Here is a 20,340-nt window from a genome sequence, read left to right as displayed (position 1 = left end):
GTCTATCAGCTCTGCCAACCTGAAGTTTTGACCACAAACATCAGAGAAAGATGGAGATTTATTTGAGATTTCACTGGCGGATTATGCTGCAGATCTGGCTTCTTACTGGCACGTAACTTTTTGTGATGTGTGTTTGTGTGTGTGTGTGTGTGTGATACCAGGAGGAACCTGCCCGGCGACAGGCAGAAGGCCCTGGACATCATGCTGCCCCTGGTGGAGGGCGAGGAGCAGGTGGCGTCGGACATCTACTGCCTGGTGGGACGGATCTACAAGGACACGTTCCTGGAGTCCCACTTCACAGACACCGAGAGCAGAGACAGCGGCACGTTCTGGTGAGAGTGCGCTCCTCCAGACGCTTAGTCACCAGCAAATATTGTTCAGAAGTGTTTCAAAGGCCAACAAGCGTGCAGTGACTCAGCAGTGGAAGGCACCGCGGTGCTGGAAGTTCCCACGTCTGGTGCCAGCAGTGCAGCGTGTCATTATAGCGGTTATCATCGAGGTGAATCCCCTCGCTGGGTAATGAAAATTGCAAGGCTCATTGAAAGAAACAGTCCGGTCGCAAAGTCTGCTAATGACGGCTCGTCACGGCGACGGCACGCCGCACGGTGTTTAAGGTTTACGACCATCAGCGCTCGAACGTGGGAAAGATGTCACTTTAATGTCACTGTGCTTTTAAAGATACCGGTCGACGTCTTCCATGCAGACAGGAGTGATTTGAGGATTCAGTGCTGTTTTTTTTTTTTTTTTTTTCTGAGATCTTTCAGGGTCGCCATGAATCACATCCCTCCTCTTTGACACGGACGCTGCGTCGCTTCCCAAAACCCTGGCTCTGAGCTTTTTCCGTTCAATGAAGTGAAGCCGCCGAGGGCTGAAGCTGCAGAAGCTGCTTATTGTAACTTCAGAAAACAGATCGGGCTGACAGGGGGGGCTGTCAGCATAATTTTATGAACCAATTCCTTTATTTCTTTTCTTTTTTTTCATGTGATGGAAAACATAAAAATAGTCTGATTCCCGGGTTTACCTTCTTAATATGAGCAGGGTTCTAGAGAGCAACTGGAAGTTATCATTAACTGATGGATGTTGACGTATTAAAAACACAACATGGCCGTTCCCTCTCGTCTGTAACTTCCCTTTAAAATCTAATATCTTTGCCTGATGCTGCTTTGGGACAATCAAGCTGCCATTCGGCTGTTATTCTCGGCTCCATGTCACAACTTGATGCAAGACTCCTAATAACATTCACACCTCTTTTCTCAGCAGAGCAGATTGCTCATTAAATAAATGAAATTTCTTGTTTTGTGGGGGTATTCGCTGTTGATGTTTGCTGTTCTGCGGCCCCAACTCAATATGGCTCTAATTGTTTTTTTTCCTCCCTCTTGTGTCCCGGCGAGCCGAGGGGAGCCGTGCGAAGCCATCCGTCATCACAGAGACACTTTGTATCCGCGGTGACGCGTTTCTTCAGAGGAAAAATGTTTATTTCTTTTTTTCCTTTTTTTCTCCTCTCAGGTTTAAAAAGGGCTTTGAGTCTGAGCCCACGCTGCACTCTGGCATCAACTATGCCGTCCTTCTGCTGGCGGCCGGGCACCAGTTCGACACGTCGTTCGAGCTCCGCAAAGTGGGTGAGTCGACGCCAGCTTGGCTTTGAGTCCACGTGCTGCTTTTGAGGTTTATTGCCGATAGACTGCTGACTTACCGCAGAGTAAATAAGCACCAATTTGTCTTTTTGCAGTCGTCCTTCATGATCAGTCGCATCGCTGGGAGAATTAAGTTTTATTAGATGACTTTTGTCTGCACATGGACAGCACACACAAAGCTCTGAAGAGTGAGCTCCTTTTATTGCCTCCCTCTGCAGTTACAGTAACTTTTTGCGTCTTGTTTCGTTTTACAAGCTACAACCTGCTTACCAGATTGCATCAGCAGCTCACTGAACGCCACAGTTCAATATCGAGGAGCGAATAGAAGCTAAATATCTCTGTGTGTCTGACATCTTAGGAGAGTAAACCTGAGCGTATCTGGCTGAGGCGTTAGCGTCGGCCATTTTTCACTTTGAAGGTCGGTTGTTCAATCTCCAGTTATTCCTCTCTGTGAGTTAAAGTGTCCTTGGGCTAAAGCAATGAAAACTGAAAATACTCTATATAAGCTGCTCCTGATGGAGGGCGAGGGCCATGTGTGTCGGCTTTGTCACCGGTGGAGTGTGGGAATGGGCGACGGTGGTTGATTTTGAGACTAACACGGTGAAAAGGTGTAAAATATTCAGTCCATTTTCCATTCAGGCCTCATAAAGCAGGAGCCATTTGGACATGATCTTCTTTAAATAAGCTAAAAATGAAAAGTCTGGATTTTACATGATGGGTGAAAGTGATAAATTATCAAAAGTTGCACGAATAACAGAAAAACTGTGGGACACGAGCAGTCCATGTGTTTTCATATCTTTCAGATAAATGCCTGAACATTTCTTTAACATGTGGGCCTGCGTAGCTGCATGTCTTATCTAAATGGGATTCGTCTATTTTTGAGTTTTTAAAAAAACAAACTAAAATTCTTTAAGAGGATATTGAGAGAGTAGAAAAACAGGGCAGGTTGGTAGGTGTTTGGTACTGGCTGTAACAAGGCTGAAAGCGGATCGAAACGAGCTTAATTCATGAATTAGTTGGTAAGAAACACAACACCAATAGTGCTTTGTTCATTGTGTCAATGATGAAATGTGGGGTGATATTTTAGAAACTGTAAATATTGCAGTCATTGTAATGAACAGTTTTCCTCTTGCTTCTGTCAGTCAAACATGCAAGGAAGCCTTTGGTCCATTTATTCAGTTTTTCTCTGAACTCTGAAGCTCAGGGGGGCTCAGGAATGTGGGAAACAGAGCTGGCTGTCGCAGGAATCAGCCTGCAGTTCCCTGAATTAACCTCAACCTCCATTCTCCTGGACTCTGCTTATTCTTATTGCATGCAGCGATTCACAGTTCTCCTCTGTATGATGACAAATCATAAATCTAAACCTACAAGTTATGGCTCATCCAGACAGAGAGTGGAATTGCATGGAGAGCTTTTTTTCCCCTGCAGTTTTCCTCCTGCCAGCTTGTCTTGTTGCCTGTCTTTTCTGCAAAACAGCCGAAAGGGAAGAACAGAGGAGATCAATAACTTCCTGTTGCAAAAAGCAGGTTTTTTTTGTTTTTTTCTTTTCTCATCTGTTGTCTTGTTTCCAGGCGTTAAGCTGAGCAGCCTGCTGGGTAAAAAAGGGAGCCTGGACAAGCTGCAGAGTTACTGGGACGTCGGCTTCTTCCTGGGCGCCAGCATCCTCGCCTGCGACAACACCAGGGTCATCCAGGCCTCGGAGAAACTCTTCAAGCTCAAAGCCCCCATCTGGTGAGAACGCGGATCAACCGTTCCGAGATTAGATTGCCCCAAAAAAAAGCCAATTTCGAACCACATCCGTCACCAACTGCGCCTGGGTCCATGCGATTTGAAGAGCGCTCGTCTTTCCCTTGAAACCACGGCGGCCATCTGTGGCTGCTGAGCATTTGGAGTATTTGGTGTTGGAGAGCAGAAAATATCAAGAAGCTCATTCTGCTCATCTGAACAGCACCAAAACGTGGCTTCATGCAGCCGAAGCCCAGAAAGAAAGCAAAAATTACCAAACCGATCCAATAAAGAGTTAAATATGATCAAAACACTCCACTTGGCATATTTACATAAACATGCTGTTCTCGAATAATCATTTCATGATAGACTTCTAATTTTTGCAAGTCTGTCACGACTTTATGAGCTTTTACAGAACTTGAAGGAAGAATGGCTGCGTCTCCTCTGCGCAGTGTTTAAGCCCCTGCTGTTCTTTATTTGTGCCGGAGCTGTGAAACCTCTTTACGTTACCATTAACGTCACAAAGAGGAATGATCCCCGAACGATCCCGCGCGAACACAATCCAGCTGTGTTGTTTGTCTGATCTTCCGTGAACTACGTTCATGGTTTTAAAAACAATGTAATATAAATGCAAATGATGTGTAATCGAGTTATTCTGTTTGTAAAAATCAGATTATTGGTTTTTTTTCTGATGAGAAATGTGCCACAGTAAGGCTCTCCAGTGACGCCCGGCTCTCTGGTCTTTCTACCTCCGGCTGGTTGTAGGTATCTGCGCTCGCTGGTGGAGACTTTCTTGATCTACCAGCACTTTAAAAAGCCCAGCAGCGAGCAGCCCGCGCCCAAGCAAGATCTGGTTGACTTTTGGATGGACTTCCTGGTGGAAGCGACCAAAAAGGATGTTTCCTCAGTTCGATTTCCTGTAAGCGTCTCCAGCTCAGCTTCATCCTTCCGGTCCGATTTGTTTTGACAGATTTCTACTTTGTGGTTTTTACATTAAATCAGATTTTCCAGTTAGTCACTTGACATTATTTATGAAGAAGTTTCCAGAGACTGAAGCTTAAGTGATCTAATATTTCAGTTCACCGAAAGTACAAACTTAATGAAGCACAATGTCGTCGTTAAGTAATGATGCTGTTGGAGATAAGCGAGAATTCATCATCGTAACCTTCACTCAATGAATGAATGCTTCAGTAATAAGGTTATTGTTCGTTTCTTCTCCAGGTGTTGATATTGGAGCCCACTAAAGTGTACCAACCTTCATATCTGTCCATAAACAAAGACGTGGATGACAACACAGTGTCTATCTGGCATGTCGCCCCTGATGATAAGGTGCCTGTCTGTATTTCTACTTTACTCTGTTGCACAGAAGAGTAACACAGGCTTTCTGCAATAATGAAGATCTAAATAAACTTCAGAATCTGAAACACACACAACTTTTATCTGAAAGTGGAGGGGATTTCATTGGAGGGATACATTCTCTTGATTTGAAGAAACCGAATCATGAACCAAATCTCTGCTTTACTTTAATTTTGAGATGTTTTTATTTGCTCTGTTTCGGCAGCTCTGCTGTTCAGGTAGTGTTTGTTAATACTTGGAAGAAGATTTCTCTTATTTTCCATGTGATAGCCAACATAATTAAACCACTGATCACATATATCTCTGTACAAATGGTACATTTTGTATGACGGTGCCAGTGTATTAATGTCTCAAAATGTATATCATATCAGGTGTAATAGTGTTAGTTGTTTTCTCTCACTATTCTGCAGAATAAGGGGATCCATGAGTGGAACTTCAGCGCCACGTCTGTCCGAGGTGTCAGGTCAGTGTCTGCTCATCCAAATCCAGTCCGAGTTCACGTTGCAAGTCTTTTGACGATTGTCATTCTTTCAAATCTTCACAATCAGCTGCTGGTTTTAACATAGTCTCCAACCACCGTGTCTCTTCAGTCAACACCAGGATTTCTATTGAGACTTACTGGAACCTTTTTTTGCAAGATGCTCACAGTTGTGCATGAACACCTTTAGAAAACCAAACAGTCACGGGGAGATGCAGACTCCACACAGAGGCGCGTTCCAGAATTAAACCCACCTTGTTCTGCTGTGAAGTTTGAGCGCAAACCAATGCATGACTGTGAAGTGTTGGAAAAAAAATCCTGTTCACTGCTAGAAGAACAACTTGGTGTTCAGATTAATTTCATATAATGTGAGACTTAAAAAGTAACCTAGTCAATGCAGAGGTAAAGTGTTTTTTCTCCAAAGTATATGAAAGGAAATAGGCAAACTAAATGTATGTGAAGGACTCAGTCAGTTCAAGCTGCACAAGTAAAGCATAGAAAGCAGTAACAGCATGGGCTGCACAGCTGTAGCTTGACATATCAAAGCGTTCTGACTTCCAGCCCGGTGTTATACTGTATTTTTGCTCTTTCATACTGTACCAGAGACAGTTTTCAAGATATCTTGCTATGCGCCGTTTTTCCTCCATCCTCAAAGGAATTCAGAGAGAAGTGGAGGGCCGTGCTCACATGTTGCTAGGGAACAACTCACTCTCTGTGCCCACTCAGCCTGCAGACAGTCAGCAGGACACAATAGCAGCTCTGGAAGCTACAATACGACCACACACACACACACACACACACACACACACACACACACACACACAGGCACTCCAAGGTCTGGTTCAGCAGCTCCAGCTTTGGCACACTCGCCAGGAAATGAGCAGACAAGCATTGCTCCTGCATGAAAGTTTACATTTATGGGTTTAGATCAAAGGTGGAGGACTTCATTTCTGCAGCGTTGAAACGTCACTTTACATGCATCACAACTTTAATGTTTGCTCCAGGTGCAGGGTTTATTACTGCTGGAGGGCTTGAAGGAAAGCTATGCAGACCTGCTGCATTTGTCTCTATTTTTATCACATCTTCCTACACACTGTGCATTTCTCATATATAATCAGGTGTAAGTTTAGATAGATTTCGATTGGCCACCCTCTTGCAGCAGCATTAAATCATTTTATACTAAGAGACTTAACGGTGAATGTCATGAATCCAGTGAAAAGGCCAAGCTCACTCTGACTCATACCTCGCTCAAGTGCCTCTCATTAGAGGACACAGCTGACCGTGTCTTCTTTCTCCCTCAGCATCTCCAAGTTTGACGAACGCAGTGCCTTCCTCTACGTCCTTCACAACGCCGAGGACTTCCAGATCTATTTCTGTACAGAGATGCACTGCAAAAGGTTGGTCTGCCTGTTCGCGCTCTCTGTGCTTCGCTTTGTTACACTTTATGTGATGCTTGTGTGAGTGATGCATTCAGGTAAGTGTTTATCTGCAACTTTCATGCCCTTTTCTAAAATTGCATACATGGTACAAAACCACAGTCTTGCGAATGTTCAGAATGTTCATGGGTTTAATCAACAGCCTGAGTATCTGTAACCTTCTCTGGAATGCTTGTAATCTATTCATGCACTCAGAAGCTACAGACCGCCGTATAGCCACAGGGTTCGCACGCTCGCTTGAGTCTGCAGACTCAAACATATTCATGAACATTTACAAATATCTACACATGAATAGAGGAGGAGATGCTGCTCCAGCCGAGTATAACACACTTGCTGTTTCTATGGAAATATGCAGCAAATACATTTGATCAGACATTTCCCCGCTTTTTCACGTGTTAGGCCCATGTTTATTTTAGTGGCTTTAAAAAAACCCATTGACAGGAAGTTATATTCTGAAGAGAAAAGTTTTAACATCTGGTAGATTATTTGAACAGCTCAGAGTCTTAGTGTGTTGATAGAATTTGTGTCTACCAGGACATTTCATCACTGTTATTGTGTTATTATCTTTTATCCAAAACGTCTCAAGCATTTTTTTAGTCAAATTCAAGCCATCATTTTAATCCAGTTTGTACAAAAAACCTTTCATTGATACTGATTTCTTCTTAAGATCTTCACGAATGATTGACAAAATGACAAGAAGACTAAACAAGTGACAAGAAAATAACAAACACATGACCGTGATTAAAAGGATGCATCCAAAGGAACGCTTAAAGTCATTTTTTCAACAGAACAAAATAAAAATGGAATCAATAATTTTAGGAAGGCAAAAATAAAGACAAATAAATAAATAAATTGATAAAGTGATTAAACTCTTGACACTGATTCATCAGACGTTTTCTGATTTAGAAGAAAAAAGAGACAATTTGACAATGATGATGATCAGACAGCTGACATTGTGAGCTTCGTGGAAGCATCGTGTCGTTGAGCGTGCAGGTGGGAGACGTCCCACTTCCCTGTCTCCAGGTGCACACCTTGTTTCCATTCAGCCCCATCATGCTCCTCTTCGCTGGCAGCTCGCTGAAGCATCCAGCACTCAGCCTTGCGACTCTCGCATCTGAGGCTCCGGAGCGCTTCCAGTTCTATTATCTGGAGTGTGAGAGTCCGTGAGTCATGCCTGCTGTTGTCATGATGCCGGTTTTCTCTTAACAGCAGTGACAGGGAGGCAGGGAGAGGGAGAGGGAAGGTGGAAAGAGGGAAGAAAAGGCCAGACAAAAGTCGGTGGCGCCTGTTTTCGTTTCTGCATATGTGTGTGTGTGCGGCGTGTCTGCACGCACGAGCGCACGTGACGCTGGGAACACCTGCAGGCGTGTGTGACGGCAAGACAAAGCCAGCAACCTGCTAATTCACAGCTTGTGTGCATCGAGAGCGGGGAAGGTCATAATGTGTGTGCGCGCCTGTGTGGGAGGTGTGCCTGTAAACTGTAAATACTGTAATCTGTTTTGGATTCCAGCAAAATAACACACCTCCATCACAATATGCCCTGAATCACAAACGCACGTGCAAAGCCTGTGTGTTATTGCCATTGCTTTTCCTCTTTACTCGCGTTAATCGTCCTCCCGCTGCGCTCTTCTAGCGCATCAATCTCCTCAACCCGCATCAGCCGTCCTCTGCCTGATTTACTCTCTTTAATTAATGTCTGGTGTTGTGGCATCACCAGCTGAGTCACTTAACCAAGTCTATTTCTTCAAAGCAATAACAGCACATGATGAAATTTTAATCGTAGAACTGTATTTGTTAATGTTTATATTGTCTTTTGCGGCCCATTGTAGTGAGTGTAAAGTTTGCATTGACTTTTAATTTTCTTCGAATCTTACCTACAGTCTACATGATTCAATACACTGCAGTGTATTGAATCATTTAGACTGTATGTAACCATGCACTGAAGAATAAACACCTGAATGTACTGAGGTGGCTCTTTCAAAAACATTCACTCTACTTCAATATTGATTTTTCTTGCAACTTTCACGTTTTTCCTCAAACAGAAATACCAACACTTTATTCTCGTCACATTGTGAACCTGGGCTTTTAATTTCTGTCTATATTCAGAGGAATATTCAGTCATTCTGTTGTAGGAGCAGCTTTTGCATTGTCGCCAAAGCCAGATGGGACAAAAACACAAAGAGAGAAAAAAATATCTCCAGAAATGCATAATCAGGAACTGCAGACTTACAATAACAAGCAGCAATGGATGCATTTTTTTCTACCTCTGCATCTACTACATTTAACTTCTGCTCTCCATGTTTAACACGAACACCAAATTATTCTTTTGTATATTTTAGTTTATTCATCATTATGTTTGGTGGAAGTGAGTTTGTATTTGCAGAAATACAAGGCAGCCATACATTTAACATAATTATATTGATGGGTCTGAAAAAAGGTATTAAATGATCACTACCAAAAGTAATTATTTCGATGTGTAGCAGTTTTTCTTTGCCATGGTTCAACTCCTTCAAGAAGCTTAAAGGAAACAGTTATGTAATCGCAGAGTAAATGTCAGCTGTAATTTCAGGGCGTTGACATGCGTACATACTTATTCTGCCACAAGAGGAGGAATTCCAGACTCGTGTTTTCATTGTGTCCCTGATCAAACACACTTGGCTGTAATGAAGGTGTCGTCAGCAGCCTCCTCTCTACGCCTCAGTGAGCGGCTTCATTCACACCGCTGGAAGAGGATTGACCGGTCAAAACAAAACAACAAAAACAATGTACGACACAGGTAGAGGCTTTTGGCAAAAAATGTTCTTTTTAAAACCTGGACAACTGTGATCCAGACGATAATGAACGTATCGTGTGTGTGTGTGTGTACAGTATTTGCACGTGCGTCTATATGCCCTCTCTGTCTAATTACAGTTCAAGCTGAAGTCAAACGTTATCAGCTGGGTCCTTCTATTGAACTCATGAAAAGCCCATTATATCTTATAATGTGCAGTAGAATAACCAATTCAATTTTCCATTATAACCTTTCAACCATTGCGTAAAGCCCATTGAAATGAAAAATACATTATTGAATGTCCAGGGTTGAATTTCTGAGCTTTTTCCCGCATGGCTGTGACACGCGCTGGGGAAAGCAGTGCAGTTCTGGGAATGTCTATCAAATATGGGACATGCTTCCTCAACTCAGAGATATATTTTTAACCTGTAATAAATATACATCATCATTTATCTTTGGACCGAACTCTCCTTTGGCAGATTCTGTGATCTGGTCAACAGCATAACGGAGGAGGCCTGGAAAGGACCCGAGGAGGGAGACTGCGACACTGACGCTTTGGAGGTGAGAGTTTTCTCTTTAATCTTGGATGATTTCAGTCTTAAAAAGAGAATATGGGTCTATTTTATTTAAAATAATGGTCTACATAGTCTTTAAACATGCTGCTCCATGAGGCTTTGAGAATATTGAATATTAGATTCCCTTTAGTTTCCCTGACTAAGCAAACTGAGATCGCTGGTTGGAGAATACTTTGATCACCAGATTTTCCTCCAACAAGGATCACTTTACTGAATTAGCAGTCTTGCTAAAAGCCAATAAAAGAGTGCCACTTTGTTGATGTGCCTTGTTTAGTTTTTTAAAATGTCACAGGAAACGAGATGCGAGTCTGGTGTTTCCATCAAAAAGAGCGAAGAAAAAAAAAAAACCTCTTTCAAGAGATAATTAGTGCTTTCTCCTTTACTGACAGCCAACTGGCAGCTTTTCATGCTGAATTTATGACTTAATTGTCAAGCGTTTTGATTTTCGTGTCATTTTATCAAACTTTTTGTAAAGTCACGGCAACAACCGGATGGGAGCTCGGCCGCAAATACCAACAAATGAGCAGCAACCTGCTGAGAAAAGGCCTGGATTTTCACTCTGTGAAGCTCTGGCAGCGAGCAGGAGACACCTGCTGCCGCGTTCACCTGTCTTCCCGGCAGAGCCGCAGGAAAAGAACAGCTAATTACTCAAAATGCTGCCGCACCCTCTTTGACTCAGCGTGGCCAGGATCAAATGTCGAGCAGATTCCTCTCAGACTGATTTTTTTTTTTTTTTTTTTTTTAAATGTGTTTGACTCCAATCAACCTGAGCGGCAGTAAGTCTCCAGTCAACATCGTCAACACAACCAAAGGCTGGTTTTATTGTGTTTTATCACATGTTTCAGGCAGGAGAAATAGAGCATTGTCAGCTTAACAGGCTTGATCCATTAAGACCTGAAGCGACATGCAATCAGTCAGTACTGGAGCTGGAAGGAGCTCGCATGTGACCTGTTTTCACTGAAGATGAAGATTTTTAAAATGATCAGTGGAGGTTTTCAGGATTGAAATGGAAAGTGTCAATGTAAAATGAAAATGTAGTGCTTGAAAAGATGTTGCACTAAAGTGTACATGTGATGCAGTAAAATACCAAAATAAGCAAACCAAAAAAAAAGTCATAGCTCATAATTAAAATAAACATGAACTTCTTTTTTTAGCAGGTAGACAATGAAAATGCAATTTTGCACCCTTTTACTTTATTAGCATCATTTACGATAATAGAATAATGGATTTTGCTTTTCATTCAGATATGCTTATATTTTAAATAATTATCTGGAAAATGTCCTAATATTTTCTCATATTGTGTCGACTTTTATCTCTGTACTGTAATTTAGAGTTTTTTTGTCTAATCAAAAAGCGTTTTTGGTGCATTGCTTTCTGTTGATTTACCTAGAAATTGATTTGGTGGAACTCTACTTATTAAATGCGTCCTTTTTTTCAAATTAAGCACCATAATTCAATGAAATAATCAGATTCAATTAGCAGTTCTATGGGGTTTTTTTTTTTTTTGCAATGACGTGCATGTTTTTCTTGTCTCTGCAGTACGACTATGAGTATGACGAACATGGAGAGAGGGTGGTCCTGGGAAAAGGCACGTTCGGGGTCGTGTACGCCGGCCGAGATCTCAGCAACCAGGTCCGACTGGCCATTAAGGAAATACCGGAGAGAGACAGCAGGTGAGGAAGGCCGGGCCGCCATGCCTTTCGAGGTGTCTAAATACGTCAGACAGGACAAACATAGCATTTGTGCTGAATTTGATTATTCAATTGGCTGACAGATGAACACTTTCATAATCAGAAGATGCATAAGTTTCTGATTTTCAGCCACCCCGAGGACAGAAGCTCCCACTTCTAGCAGCTGATGCAGGTCGTCTATTTATTGCACTGCTCAGAAATTGAATTACAGCCCGATGTTAACAAGTGTCAGAGCCGTTAATGCCTTGTCTTGCTCAGTGCCGCTGCCAAGCAACAATTAAAAGAGTGCTGCTTTCCTCCAGCCGAGAGTGCAAAGTCGCAGATCAACACCGTCCCTGGTGGTTTGGGCTTTCAGTGTGCTGGTATCCAGTGGAGCGCCCGGGTGGTGGGGAAAGGGTTTTTTTTTTTTTTTTTCCTTCCTTTTTTTTCTGTTCGTGTCCTCATCATTCCTCCTACTCATCCCAGACTGCGAGACGCTCTCAGCGCCACACTTTGTTCCACTAATCACATCAGCGAGTCGGCAGTGCGCTCGGCTGCAAAGGATGTGGAGAATTTTGGCTAAATAATTCAGAGAGTGGACTGAAATCTCAGGAGAGAGCCGGTGAAGGAGAAGGTGTGATTCAAGCAGGGAGCTGCACGGGGAGGAGAAATTGCTGGCAAGCTTTCTCTCTTTGTGTGCAGATACCTGTTATTCTGGTCAAACATCAAGCTCCAGATTTCTTTCTGCTTCAGTCTTTTGTTTTTGATGGGCTGCGTGGACGCTTCAATACGTGATGCTTGCTTTTACATAACCTTCAGAAAAATGCACATTGATGCGGTATCAGCTTAAGCCTTTTCGTGTCTTGCTGGACAGTTAGCCTTTGGAGCGCTGGTGTCTGACATCAGGACCTCCAGAAGGTCCAGTCTGACCTGCGGCTTTTCAATAAAGGTCACTGCTGTTCTACTTCATCCTGTGTTCTTCACTGAAGAGCTGTAGAAAGAGACTATATAGACCCAAAGCGGAGCAGTCGATTGCCGCGGGATTCTGTCGTGAAAGCTTCCTAAGTGCAGGTTGTTCAGTGAGTTTGAGATCTGGGTGATCATCTGGTGAGGCTGGTGTCAAATTACTGGCAGCCGTAGAATATGAAAGGAATTAACTGAAATTTAGGGACATTGAAGTAATCAATCTCTGTAATTTGACCGATGTTATTTGATCTGTCTTCTGTAAATGTTAAGAAAAAAATGTCTTCCGTGTTTGAACCAACTTCTTCCTAATGCTGGATAATTTCGTTAGATTATTTAGTGTTTTTATGAATTTTATGAGCTTTTCTGTTTTTTTGGGGGGGGTGCAGGTACTCACAGCCACTCCACGAGGAGATCGCTCTGCACAAGCACCTGAAGCACAAGAACATCGTCCAGTACCTCGGTTCCATCAGCGAGAACGGCTTCATCAAGATCTTCATGGAGCAGGTGCCTGGAGGTGAGACACACTGAGCCACGCTGCAGCACTGTGTTCATGTTAATACCTGTGTGTGTGAGTGTGTGTTGACTGGCACCCTGCGCAGAGTAACCGGATTGTTCTTGCACTTTGTCCTGCTGTGTTTCAGGGAGTCTGTCCGCACTGCTGAGGTCCAAGTGGGGTCCGCTGAAGAACAACGAGCCCACAATCGGCTTTTACACGCGGCAGATCCTGGAGGGGCTGAAATACCTGCACGACAACCAGATCGCTCACAGAGACATCAAGGTGACACGATGGACAATAAATGAGAAAAATAATGATGCATAATCACTCTCTGTTGATTTTTACAGGCTCATTTATCCTAAAAATAACTGCAAAAACAAATTCTTTTAGTATTACTGCTGTCATTGTTTTGATTGATTTCTTTTTAGTGACCACTGTGCAAACACACCAAAACGTCATGCAAAGTTTTACTACTTTACAAAAGAAAATCCTGAAATACCAGGTGGTGACGCATTCGCAATTTGGTTGAGTGAACAGAAGAGCCACGTAGTTAGTTTGAAACGTGAGAAGCACAGTGACTGAACAGACATGGAAAGTATTGCACCCCGATACTGAAGCTCCAGGCTTTTAAACAGGAAGGATGTCAGTTTCAGGAAAAAAGCACTTTTGGCCTAATGAAGGAGGTATTTCAATGCTTCTAAAACAGACTGGATGAAAAAAATCTTGCTGTTTTGGGGAATTTCGAATATTCAAAACATGAAAACTGAATGCAGACTCCACGCGAAATTCAATAACAGAAAGCATTGTCGGTCTGTTTTTCTGGATCTGTGTACTTGTACTCTGAAAATGTGTGCCTTGTGATTCTTGGTAAGTCTAATTTGTCGTGGCTGCATTGGAAGAGTGGCCCCGGACCAGCTGCTCGCGCATGTTGTTGCAGTTTCTCGCCAGCTCATTGGCTGCAGCAGCACTCCTTTTTCTTTAGTAAGCGGCACTCCCTGTTTTATCTCGGCTGCAATACACCGACACTGATAACGTTCCCATTAGAGTCAACGGCCTTAGTCGCTCTGCTCCCCCGACCCCCCCCCCCCCAACTGCTTTAACTACTTGGTCATATAAGCATCATTAGCCTCCACGTAAATGTTAATCGCCTTGTTTTGGCCCGGAGCTCCTCCTCTTCCCACGCACGGTGTCATAACCTGCTGTTTGTCACTTCCAAGGAGCTGCAAGCGTTATCTCTGGAATTTCAGAAGCAGGATGGGGGGGGGGGGGGGGAGGTATCTGCGCTAACAGATGATCTTTTTCGATTCACAGGGGGACAATGTCCTCATCAACACCTACAGTGGCGTCCTGAAGATATCCGATTTTGGCACGTCTAAAAGGCTGGCAGGGATCAACCCGTGCACCGAGACGTTCACAGGTACACTCTTGATTATTCTCATCCCTGTGATCACACAAACAAAGGCTTAGACGTGGCTATAAATAAAGCTGAGCGGCCAGGTAACCCTGCACAGGCACCGCCGTGTCTTTCTGTTTCAAAGAATCCACTCCCCGAGACACAACTACTGTATGGAATAAATCTGAGAATAGCCGCCCGTTACTATTCAGGCACCGGGTTTGGCGCGAGTCTGCGGTCAGGTTGGTGCCGCCCTGTGGTGTTTGCCCTGCAGCTCAGGTCGCCCTCTTGAATTAGACGGCGTTGCCGCTGATTGGAGCAGACGGGGGCTTACCCTGAATGGCCCTTTCAGGAAACTGGGCGAGTCCTTTTTATAGAACACGCCTGCTATATATAAATGTGTCCCTGCCTTTTTTTAGCTCAGCAGATGAGCCTCTAAAGGCAGCTAATAAAAAGCCAGCTGAATAATAACTGAACAAAGGAGCTCTTTCAGTAGGGATCTGAAAACGCTTCTTTGGCCTTGCGCTGCCGTTAATATACAACACCGACAGCCTCTCCTGTTGCTTACACAAAGCCATCGGCCCCTTAAAGCTTTTCCCACCTGATCACCTCAAAGCCAAGATACCTCTTAATCAGTCACCTAAAGCAGGCTGGTTTCTACATCAGTTCTTCACGCTGGTATCACTGCTTTTAGCTTTGATCAGTTTGATTCTCCAGCATTATGCTTTCATACGTTCTCTTTACCCCTCATGCTTTCGCATTTTTCACGAGGATGTTTGATTTGTTGTTTCTCAGGCACTTTGCAGTACATGGCTCCTGAAATCATAGACAAGGGTCCTCGGGGATACGGCAAGCCGGCGGACATCTGGTCGCTGGGCTGCACCATCATCGAGATGGCCACCGGCAAACCGCCGTTCTACGAACTGGGAGAGCCACAAGCCGCCATGTTCAAGGTGAGACGGCGCATCCTGTTATCTCGCGAGGGAACGGGTTTAATTTTAGATGGCAGCTCGCAGGCGGGCGAAGCATCCTCTTTTGAGCGGGTATTGTGTGTTTTATTTTTCTGTAGACCTGTAAATCAAAAAGCAAAGAGAGTCATTTTCTCTCATTGAAACAAGCCAGCCAGCCACTTCCCCACTGTGTGGCCTTCAGCTGATTATCACAACAAACCTTTAAAGATGGATTAAATATGCTTAAAAAAAGATAATGCCTGCAATAAACTGTTTTAATTGATTTTGTACTTAATGAGCTTTCTTTGTTTGACATTTTGTCTTAAGCTGTTCGATTCATTTCACGATCATTCATGCTGGATTTTTAAAGACGTCATTGTGAGGCAGCGCTGCTGTTATCATGGCACATAATAATTTAACTAAAAGCATGCCGTTGTTTGCTTTGAGAGATCATGGTAGAGACTGTAGGTTCAGCTGAAGCACGTCTAATCAGGTTACATTAAGTGATTTGAAAGGTTAAAGACCAGACTATAAACAGCTCCGTCGCTGTTTGCAAATAAAACAATTACTGCCTGACTCAGCATCTTTTTTTTTTTATTGCCTGGTTAAAAGCTGATATATGAACAGCTGCCGTTTCCTTCGACCTCCATGAGGGCACCAGCCTGGTGCATTTAGCTGTTATCAGCCCTCAGACAGACTCATGCCTCATTTAATAGACCTACTGTACATTCACCATACACTATGCATTAAAGCCTCATCCATCAGCCTGATTCTCAAACAGCTGGCATATTTACTACGCTTCATTCATTGTCTTCTATTCAAGTCGCTCGTTTGATAGAAGCAATAATCAGCCCAGTGTTTTCTGGAAAGCATTGTGTTGTCACGTACAGTCTGTAACATGAGCCAGCTCAGTAGAAACTGCAAACACCGCGCGTGCACGAGCGTTTGTTTGAACACAAACAGCCCCGTGGATCAGAGAGAGGAGCCTTCACAGGCCCCAGGTCAACTTTCTGTGTGCATATGTCCTTGTTTGAAGTCTTCGCCCTCCCAGTCTGCGCGCCGTATTTGCTTTGGACGGAACAGGCTCCTCAGCCGCACCAGTGAATTATTGTTTTCTTAGTCCGTGTGCAGGTCGTTAAAGACGGAGAAGATGTTTAAGCAGTTGTCTGGAAAGCGTTTCAGCACTGCCGTCAAAGCCGTGAATCATGGACTTTTCCATATGATGTGATTTAATTAAAGGGTGGCGCGTCCAGACGAGGGGGCGTGTGTTCTTTGAACTCAAACCGAGGGAAGCATAAGTGGAGAAGCTTGCATCTTGGCCTATTCTGCAGCACGTCAGTGAAACAGTCCCCTTACACTCCTCACTCATCCCTGAGGAATGTCCCGAGGGAGGGGCATCGCTCTGCTAATCTTAAGTCAACATTCTTCAACAGCAACAAGAGGAATTTCTAGTGTGCCTCTTCAGGGAGAATCTCACACGTGAACTCTGGGTATTATTGCCTCAACCTGCACCGCGGCGTGAGGTTTCAGCTGAGGTTCAAACCTCTGTGCAAACATTGCAATTTGCCTGTGCAGCGAATAACATGATTCACGCTGAAGGGAGAGACGGGCTGAAAAACTTCTGATCTGTTTCTTGATTTCTAGGTTGGGATGTTTAAAATCCACCCAGAGATTCCTGAGTCCATGTCGCTGGAGGCCAAAGCGTTTATCCTGCGCTGTTTTGAGCCTGACCCGGACCGACGGGCCACCGCCTTCGACCTGCTCACCGACGAGTTTCTCACCGTCACCAGCCGCAAGAAGAAGAGCAAGAGCAGCTTCACAGGTGGGGAGATTCTGCTATTGTTCATGTTTATTCATGTGTGAAAGGGTCACCTCCAGGAAGCCATTTCAGTCTGTTAATAGGTTCAAACCAACACCATGGTAACAGACAACACTAAGCCATATAGCCAGTGTTGCCAGATTGGACGGATTTCTGCTCATTGGGCTTCTTAGGGAGCCTGTTTGTGTTTCCTTTTCTTTGTTAGGTGCAGTTGTGTGCTTATGCTGTGGTCTTGTACGTTTTTAACACGAGCTTCTACAGAGGTTGACGTTTGGGATGGGTTTTATTGAGGTGGGCGGGTTTTACGTTGTGTTTGGGCTGGAAACAGTGAGTCAGATCTGGCAACCCTGACTGGAGCTCAAATAAACTGACCCAGAGATAACGTTCTTAATATAACTGATAAGTTGCACAAAAGCTGATGAATTTGCAGTTTCTTTGTTTTTCTTGAAGACGGAGTGGTTCAGTGATATTTTTAATTCTTTGTCAGGTTCTTTCTAAATCTGCTGAAACTGTTAAACAGCTGTTTTTCCCTGTTATTTTTGGGTGAGTATTGAAGGCATGAATTGGAAGACAGATTGGAATAAGTCATTGAATTGAGAAACCCTGAGAAGGTTGTGATGGTGGAAAAATACAGATGGGAGACTGATAGCAGTATTTTTCCATCAATAGATTTTTTTTATATATTTGCATAACTGCCCAGTGCATCCTTCTTCAATACGACTAATAGATTTCAAACAAATGTTTCATTCATGTTTTTTGTGTTATTCATCAGAATAATGAGAAAGTTCACACTCACCGCATTTATGTTTGGGGAAAAAAACTTTTAGTGTCTGGTCTGAGGAGGAGTCCCAGCTCTGTTTTAACCCCACAGCCTCTTTCCAGTCACGTGCCGCGACGGCAGCACCGCACGGAGGCTTTAAATGTTTTGGCTGGCTGTGCTCTTGCCCGCCTGCCTTGCAAGCAATTCATGTTCTCTTTTGTTCTTGTTTAATCGCTGACACAGATATATTCTCTGTTTCCTCCCTGCAGCTCTGACACCAGGGTCAGGTGAGTCACTTCACTTTATCTCTTTTGTCTGACTGAGAGACCACCTTATAAACCGGTCTACATTTTTCTCCTGCTGCTCGCTCACTGACCTCGTTTGACTCCATTCTTCAGGAGCTTGAAACAAGCAGTTCAGGACAAGACATTATTTACAAATGCTTTCAAACTATGTTTGATAGTTTATACACGGGAGGCGATTTTAAAGCCAGATGTTAGATTTGCATCACATTGAGTCAAGATAGATTATTTATTTGTCTTTTTTGTGTAGAGTCAGATCTCGATCAAAAACAAAGAATGCACAAACATTCCCTAATATTTCATTTTTTTTAAGGATTATATATACATGCATGTCTTCATAGAAAGTTGTTTGGATGCACACAGATATGTCTGGTAATATATAAAAGAGAAACTTTTCTAAAAAAAAAAAAAAAGACTATGATGCAGAAGTGTTCGATGAGTACATATATATGATAATATTTTAGAACTATGGGTTCAAATGGTTTTGTAAATTTGATCATTTCTTTTCATTGATATTTAGCTTTTTGTATTTTCTAGCCAACCTTAAGTCCGTAATATTTTGGCAGCGTCATGTGAAACTTTTTCATTATGTGGACATTTTGAATCTGTATTTTCATACATGACCTTGTATATTTGTGTCCATTGAAAAATGTCTTTTGATGCGTTGTATTTTTATATAACATAAAAAAAAAAACCTTTTTAAGAGATTGGATAAAATATTTATTGAAACCAAAGTGAAAATCTATCAGCGCTGTTGCTGTGCCAGACCAGTTTCAGCCTCTCTGGCATCAAGCAGCACATAAGAACGCTGTTCCAGTTCCCAGATGCCTCATCGTGGACTCGTCTCGTCCTTCCAGAGTACCTCCGCAGTATCTCGCTGCCGGTGCCGGTGGTGGTGGAGGACACCAGCAGCAGCAGCGAGTACGGCTCCGTCTCCCCCGACAACGACCTCAACGCAAACCCCTTCATTTTCAAACCCAGCGTCAAGTGCTACAGCGAGAGGGATGTCAAGGGACCAAGGTCCCTCTTCCTCAGGTAAAACACACCGGGTGGGGTCACAGTTGCCGTTCTGTTTTGCCTCTCAACGCCGCACTGTTACTTCGATCACGCTCCGCTCCTGTTGGCTGGAAGGAGTGGAAGGAGTGCCTCATTAATCTTAAACTAACTCAGCGCGCCTGACAGCGACATGAAAAACATCCGACTGTAAGTAACATTAGCCTGTGTTCACAGAACCTGCGATGGACGCATTAGCAGCCCTAAATATAATTAACTCGCATCACTAAGAGCTGCCTGCTGCCGTCAGCATGTCGATAATTCGTTATCGTTGCTTCGCTGCTCCTCGTTCTTGTTGTCGTTGGTAAATAAAACTGTCTTTACTGCTTCACGTGCTGATCGTAGGACGTTTTGCTTAAATGGTTGATGCAGATCCACAGAGAGCCGAGCGCAACACTCTGTGCTCAATTTCAAAAGAAGTTGAAGAAGGCAATTAGAAGTCATGTAAAACCTGTTTACCTGAGGAACTAATTACATTTGTAGTCACCTGAGATGTAAATCCATTACATAACAAGAAGTGACTGGTAACTGTAACCACTTACTAGTTTTCAGTAATTGTACAACTCTGAAGTTAAAGAAGGGAAACTCTAGGCACAATGAGAATTGAGCCTGCTATAGGGTTTTTTTCTTTTTACTCATGTTGGACAATTTCAATGCAACGGGCACTTTGAGACTTAGAGGTTTTAAACAGTTTTTTTTTTATTATTATTATTGTTCATACTGTAAGTGTTTTAAATATGATGTATTCGGAATAATAAAGTACCAAGATTTTCACGTTCTATAACAGGAATACAACTCATTTCAAAACCAGCATGTTCTTGAGCACATAAGATATATAAAAGTGAGAAAATAACACCTGTAGTGTTTTGAATTAATGCAGTAACTTAACACTTTGCTTGGCAGAAACGAATCCTTTGTTGACACGTTTACAAATGGTCCACTATTAACACACCGACT

At 43.2% G+C, this 20,340-nt stretch overlaps 1 protein-coding gene across 2 annotated transcripts in view; it reads left to right on the top strand.

Moving 5' to 3' along the window:
- The window catches only part of map3k5 (mitogen-activated protein kinase kinase kinase 5), a 55,741-nt gene that overhangs the window by 30,148 nt on the left and 5,253 nt on the right, over positions 1-20,340 (top strand). For both annotated transcript variants that reach the window (XM_030110949.1, XM_030110948.1), the window contains 16 exons: positions 162-332; positions 1,507-1,619; positions 3,206-3,365; positions 4,125-4,278; positions 4,581-4,688; positions 5,126-5,178; positions 6,495-6,590; positions 9,879-9,960; positions 11,514-11,647; positions 12,997-13,124; positions 13,252-13,388; positions 14,418-14,523; positions 15,295-15,452; positions 17,094-17,271; positions 18,298-18,315; positions 19,188-19,365. In XM_030110949.1, the coding sequence (XP_029966809.1) occupies positions 162-332; positions 1,507-1,619; positions 3,206-3,365; positions 4,125-4,278; positions 4,581-4,688; positions 5,126-5,178; positions 6,495-6,590; positions 9,879-9,960; positions 11,514-11,647; positions 12,997-13,124; positions 13,252-13,388; positions 14,418-14,523; positions 15,295-15,452; positions 17,094-17,271; positions 18,298-18,315; positions 19,188-19,365 (1,974 nt within the window). The remainder of the gene's footprint in view (positions 1-161; positions 333-1,506; positions 1,620-3,205; positions 3,366-4,124; positions 4,279-4,580; positions 4,689-5,125; positions 5,179-6,494; positions 6,591-9,878; positions 9,961-11,513; positions 11,648-12,996; positions 13,125-13,251; positions 13,389-14,417; positions 14,524-15,294; positions 15,453-17,093; positions 17,272-18,297; positions 18,316-19,187; positions 19,366-20,340) is intronic.

The sequence above is a fragment of the Salarias fasciatus genome, chromosome 15 (assembly GCF_902148845.1).
Source record: "Salarias fasciatus chromosome 15, fSalaFa1.1, whole genome shotgun sequence".
Classification (NCBI taxonomy): domain Eukaryota; kingdom Metazoa; phylum Chordata; class Actinopteri; order Blenniiformes; family Blenniidae; genus Salarias; species Salarias fasciatus.
Note: the sequence above shows the minus strand (reverse complement) of the source record. Positions and strands in the feature narration are given on the sequence as shown.